Source organism: Trichechus manatus, unplaced genomic scaffold (assembly GCF_000243295.1).
Source record: "Trichechus manatus latirostris isolate Lorelei unplaced genomic scaffold, TriManLat1.0 scaffold00122, whole genome shotgun sequence".
NCBI lineage: Eukaryota > Metazoa > Chordata > Mammalia > Sirenia > Trichechidae > Trichechus > Trichechus manatus.
Window position 1 is genome coordinate 3082984 of NW_004444058.1, and position 1626 is coordinate 3084609.

At 60.3% G+C, this 1626-nt stretch overlaps 1 protein-coding gene across 1 annotated transcript in view; it reads left to right on the forward strand.

Annotated features, from left to right (window-relative positions):
- ANKRD65 (ankyrin repeat domain 65) overlaps window positions 1-1236 on the forward strand; it is a 2290-nt gene extending 1054 nt beyond the window's left edge. Inside the window, exon 4 of the mRNA XM_004384465.1 lies at window positions 823-1236. Within this exon, the coding sequence (XP_004384522.1) occupies window positions 823-1236 (414 nt within the window). The remainder of the gene's footprint in view (window positions 1-822) is intronic.
- The last annotated feature ends 390 nt before the right edge of the window (window positions 1237-1626 follow it).

The window sequence follows — 1626 nt, forward strand, 5'->3', positions numbered from 1 at the left end:
GGGCGTGGGGCGGCGCTACGACTCCTCCTGGCGCGCGGGGCTAGCGTGGACGCCCGGGACGGCGCGGGGGCTACTGCACTCAGCATCGCGGCCGCCCTGGGCCGCGGGCAGGTACGTCCTCGCCCTCGCCTTCTCGCCGAACCTGAACCGAACCTGAACCTGGGCCAGTATAGGGGGTGGAGGGCCAGGAGCCCCAGGGCCCTCCCACCCCTGCTTCAGTCCCAGAGTGGGGCGGCAAACAGGACAGACGCAACCGCAAAGATATGCGCCCGGTATCACAGAGGATGGTGGAGACTCGAACCCTCTAGCCGGTGCAGGGAGGCGGGGGCTTCCTGCAGGAGACGGAGAAGGAGACAGGACTCTTAGGCCCAAGGCTGGGGGGCTGGAAGGCTCCATCTGGAGCTGGGAAGTCGAGGCAGGGGCAGGCCATGAAAGGCCAAGCCGTTAGTGCCGTCCTGTTTTATACTCCTGATGTTTGTTAATTCACCATTTCTTTAGGGCAGTAGGGTAGGGCGCCTTGCCTGGCGCTCAGATTTTATTCTTGATCTCCAGGCTGTACTTGGTCCAACCAGCCCCTAGGCAGCCAGGGAGGCACGGTGGTGCGGCTGCGCACTCTTGAACTGGATCTTACCTGGATACGAGGAAAAGTGAAAAGTGAAACCCCCAAACAGAGCCCCACCTGGAGTGTCTTTGGCTCTGGCCCATTTGCCAGAAGGGGAAGGAGAAGTAGGAGTTCTAGGTCAGGCAAACTCAGAGTGGCCCTACCCCACACTGGGCCTGGGCCAATGCTGTCTCCTGCCCTCCCTTTTTCTCCCCTCGCAGGATGTAGAGGCGCTGCTTGGCCATGGGGCAGACCCCAGCCTTCAGGACAGACATGGCCGCTCTGCACTCCACAGGGCTGCTGCCGCTGGACACCTGGCCTCGGTGCAGCTACTGGTAGTCCACAGTGCTGACATCAACGCTCAGGACTCGCTGGGCCTTACACCCTTGCACCACGCTGCTCGGGGAGGCCACATGGATGTCGCCAGCCACCTCCTGGACAAGGGTGCACAGGTCAATGCTGCAGGCTGGCTCCGCAAGACCCCCCTGCACTTCTCTGTGGAGTCACACCATGGCCCTACCACAGAGCTTTTGCTGAGCCGAGGGGCCAGCCCCACCCTGAGGACACAGTGGGGTGAGGTGGCCCAGGACCTTGTGTCTGAGGCAAGCCTGTGCAGGGAGCAGAAGGAGTGCTAGTCTGAGGCTGCCTGGAGGAGTGAACTGCCGAGAGACTCCTGGAGGAGGAAGAGGAGGATAGAGGTGGAGAAGGAGGCAGTGGCCTGAGTCCTTGGACTCGAACCTGTGGCTGGACAGCTCCCAGCTCTGGGGGAGTGGCCATCCCCACTACAGCTCCATCCTTCACTGCACTCTGTGGCAGAGCAACTGGATTATGCAACAGATTTGACCATAACCCGATAGTCTCCCCTTGCCTTTCTCTGTCCAACTATGGGGGTGTCACCCTTCTGATCTGTGCCTCAACTGTTCTTTCGGTACATACATCTATATACATATACTCATTGCCATCGAGTCGATTCTGACTCATAGCAACCCTATAGGGCAGAGCAGAACTGTCCCGTAGGGTTTCTA